Source organism: Tarenaya hassleriana, unplaced genomic scaffold, assembly GCF_000463585.1.
Source record: "Tarenaya hassleriana unplaced genomic scaffold, ASM46358v1 Cleome3, whole genome shotgun sequence".
Taxonomy (NCBI): Eukaryota; Viridiplantae; Streptophyta; class Magnoliopsida; order Brassicales; family Cleomaceae; genus Tarenaya; species Tarenaya hassleriana.
The window spans coordinates 7,981,171-7,984,576 of record NW_010966177.1 but is presented as its reverse complement, the minus strand read 5'-3'; the positions used below and the strand labels follow the sequence as shown (position 1 = coordinate 7,984,576).

The following is a 3,406-nucleotide window of genomic DNA, read 5'->3' as shown; positions in this document are numbered from 1 at the left end:
TCTACTTAGACTACGATACCCGACATGCTTTGTTCTCAGCTTTTCCTTTCTTCGTACAAAAAAAAATGATAGGGATGTACATCTCGGTTCAACAAAACATATGGTACAATTTTGTAGAATCGAATAACCCGTTTTCGATTCCGAATTGAACCCGATAATCCGAATTATCCACGTTTATGTTTACCGACTTAAATATCAAATTTCAGTTTTATTTTATGTTCATATTACAGAACTGTTCATCGAATTGTCACAGTGAAACCGAATCAAACTTATTAACATTGGGATCTACTTTGGCGCAAATTTTTACAGAATCTATTAAACCATTTCCCAATTGAACCTGACACCGCCTGCAGAATGGTCAAGATTTTTCTCAAATACAAGAAATACGACGGCAAATCTCAATAGCAACATAATTGCTAGATATTAAGAAGTAAACCGAGCTGTATTATTACATTTAGTCATTTAGGGTAATCCCAAAAAATACTTTTCTTTTGTTGCATTTTAAATCCTATATTTTTTTATCAAAAAAAACCTTATACTTTTAAAAATTATCAAATAAAATCATGTACTTTCAAAAATTGGTAAATAAAAACCGAAAAAAAAATTATTTAATAGTGATATGACATCTAGTCACCTGTCACATCATCAATCTCTAATATTTAATAATATTAATTAATTAATAAATAATAATAATAATAATAATAATAATAATAATAATAATACAATTTTAAAAATTATACACATTCATATACATATTAATTATTATAACCACAAAATTAATTACACATTTATTTTACACATTTATGTGATACATGTATTTTTCCCTAAAAACATTATAACCACAAAATTAATTGCACATTTATTTTCTAAGAACATATTTTTTGGACAATTGAACTCATATAAAACAATATACAAATAATAAATAGTTTCTTATATATATAATGATTTTTAGAAAAAATATATATATCACACATACATATAAAACATATATATATATATATAAATATGTAAAATAAATATATAATTAATTTTGTAGTTATAATAATTAATTTTTGTATATGAATATGTATAATTTTTAAATTTTTATTTTTATTAATATTAATATTTTATTTTTATTAATTAATATTATTAAATATTAAGGGTTGATGATGTGTCAGGTGACTAGATGATATATCATCATTAAATAATACTCTCTCTGTTTAATTTTATTTGACGTTTTAGCTTTAAACACACATATTAAGAAAAATAAAATTGTCTAAAATACCCTTTTGTAATTATGATGTCTTTATTTTTTCTCTCATACAATATTGTAATTACCTATTATTAATGAAGGATAATTTTGGAAAAAATATCAAAAAGTACATAGAAAATATCAAAACGTCATTTATTTTAAAACAAAAAAATAACTCTAAAACGTCATCTAAAATTAAACGGAGGGAGTATTTTTTTTGTTCAGTGTTTTATTTACCAATTTTTAAAAATATATAATTTTAATCGTAAATTTTTTAAAATACAAAGTTTTTTTGGATAAAAAAAAGTATAAGGGTTAAATTGGAGTTTTTTTTATTACTTACATTTACCGCAAAAGCTCTGAATATCTTACAGAAAAAAAAAGTAACTACCATAGTCGGTCCCCCTTACAGGAACCGTTGTACGATACCTCCATCGAAATGCTAAATTCCATTCCCATCAAATTCCCAGTTCTTTTCTTCTAGAATTGCGCACTTAGTCAAAGTTAGTGACTGAATTTTACTTTGGAATGGAAACGTAGCATATAAATAGAGGATTTTGTAATTAATTGTCTCACTAATACATATAGTATTAATTATCTCTCAACTGTGGCTACCGTCTTTTTTTTTCCACGGTTGGTGGTGATGACTCAGAACGTTGGGACGACGCCGAACCCGTCCAAGATTCCGGCGGTGGCTCCAGCCTCGGTTCTCTTGGCGAAGCGGCCTTTGATCCGTGGCCTCATCTCGGCGTATGCTTTGCGCGAGGCGTACCTTATCGTCTTCTCGAACCTTCTGTTCTTCCTCTTCTCTCTGTACCTCAAAACCCTAGCCTCCCTCTCCGCCGACGACAGTTGCACCGCCGGCGCTGTCGTCTCCGTCATTGTATTCGCCACCCCACCGTGCATGTTCGGTATCTCCGCCATGGATCCGTCGTCTGGCACTACTCCCACGTCAAGTGACGACGACGAGACCTGGGAAAAATTTCCGCATAGAACATCAGAAAACGAAGTGTTTCGAGAATATTCTAGAATCCAGAGAAATCAAGCAGACTCCGACGATATCGGAGATCAAAACGGCGTGATTCTAACTGATAACTTAAAACTCAAAATCTCCATTGTTTTTTTTTTTGTTGAATAAAATCTCCATTGTTTACGAGCCGCGTTGATGCATACGGTCAAGGTTGATCATATTCTTGTGTTTTCCGTTCACTTTCTACGCAAGGAAGATCGAAAACAAAAAATATGTAGAGAGAGAGAGAGAGATTACAGTTTGACTGATGCAGCTGTATCTATGGGGCGACGATTTCGAAGCGGAGAAGGCGAGGTTGAAGTAGTCCTCGCCGAAAAACGCAGTTTGAGCGCTCTTGTTCTGCACCGGAACTACTCCGTCCGCGCCGGAGCTGTTTTCCGGTGCCTCCATCTTCGGATTCACCGCCGGATAATCCAGATACGGCTCCACATCGGAGAACAAATACGGATTCTCAATCCCTTCCTTCTCAGGATTCGGAAGAAGCCACGAGGCCGCCTCAGCATCCCCATCGCCATCATCTCCGCCGTCGAGAAAGTCCGGCGGCTTGGTCGCCGGAGGAGAATCATAGAACGGCGTGACAGGGACGCGCTCGTGGCGGCGAGCGAGGGGATTAGCGGAGTGGATGTCGGCGTCGCAGGTGACACAGAGAGCGGCTGCGTCGGCCTTGCAGGTGACGTGAGCCGGAGCTTGCTCACAGACCTCGCAGATCCAAACACGAGCGTGCCTTGACGCGAGCTTGTTCGCCGAATGGATCCTCGCGTCGCACCCGCCGCAGAGAAACGCCGTGTCGGCGCGGCAGAACAGAGTCGCCGTCGCCGACTTGCACGAGTCGCAGAGCTTCGACGCCATGGTTGTCTCTCTCTCTCTCTCGGTGCCGAGATTTTTTTTGTTTTTGAGTGGAGTAAGACGAATGATTATGCACCAATTGGATGGGTACTCTGAGTGAGTGGGCCCGAGGATATCTGGACCTAACCATTGGAAGACTGACACGTCATGAAACCTTAGCCGAATACGGTAGCGTGGAAAGGTATGTTCATTGTGCATATGTTCTCACGGATAAAGGTTACCAGAATAAAAAACCTCCAAATTTTGGTATTAGTTTTTTTTCTTTCTGAATTTTTATATTTTTTTAACTAACAAGATCC

General features: G+C 36.6%; 1 protein-coding gene across 1 annotated transcript; it reads right to left on the bottom strand.

Annotated features, from left to right (window-relative positions):
* Window positions 1-1,665: 1,665 nt before the first annotated feature.
* Window positions 1,666-3,165, bottom strand: LOC104819945 (zinc finger protein CONSTANS-LIKE 3). The gene is made up of 2 exons (XM_010550260.1): window positions 2,499-3,165; window positions 1,666-2,203 (listed from the first exon to the last, which is right to left on the bottom strand). The coding sequence occupies exons 1-2, from the start codon at window positions 3,108-3,110 to the stop codon at window positions 1,880-1,882; spliced, it is 936 nt and encodes a 311-aa protein (XP_010548562.1). The 5' UTR covers window positions 3,111-3,165; the 3' UTR covers window positions 1,666-1,879.
* Between the last annotated feature and the right edge of the window lie 241 nt (window positions 3,166-3,406).

Bases quoted from the DNA above. Each gene is read 5' to 3' on its own strand.
- LOC104819945 (XM_010550260.1), bottom strand. From the start codon at position 3,110: ATGGCGTCGAAGCTCTGCGACTCGTGCAAGTCGGCGACGGCGACTCTG. The intron at 2,204-2,498 runs GTAATCTCTCTC...AATTTTTCCCAG, and splicing joins ACAGCTGCATCAGTCAAACT to GTCTCGTCGTCGTCACTTGA.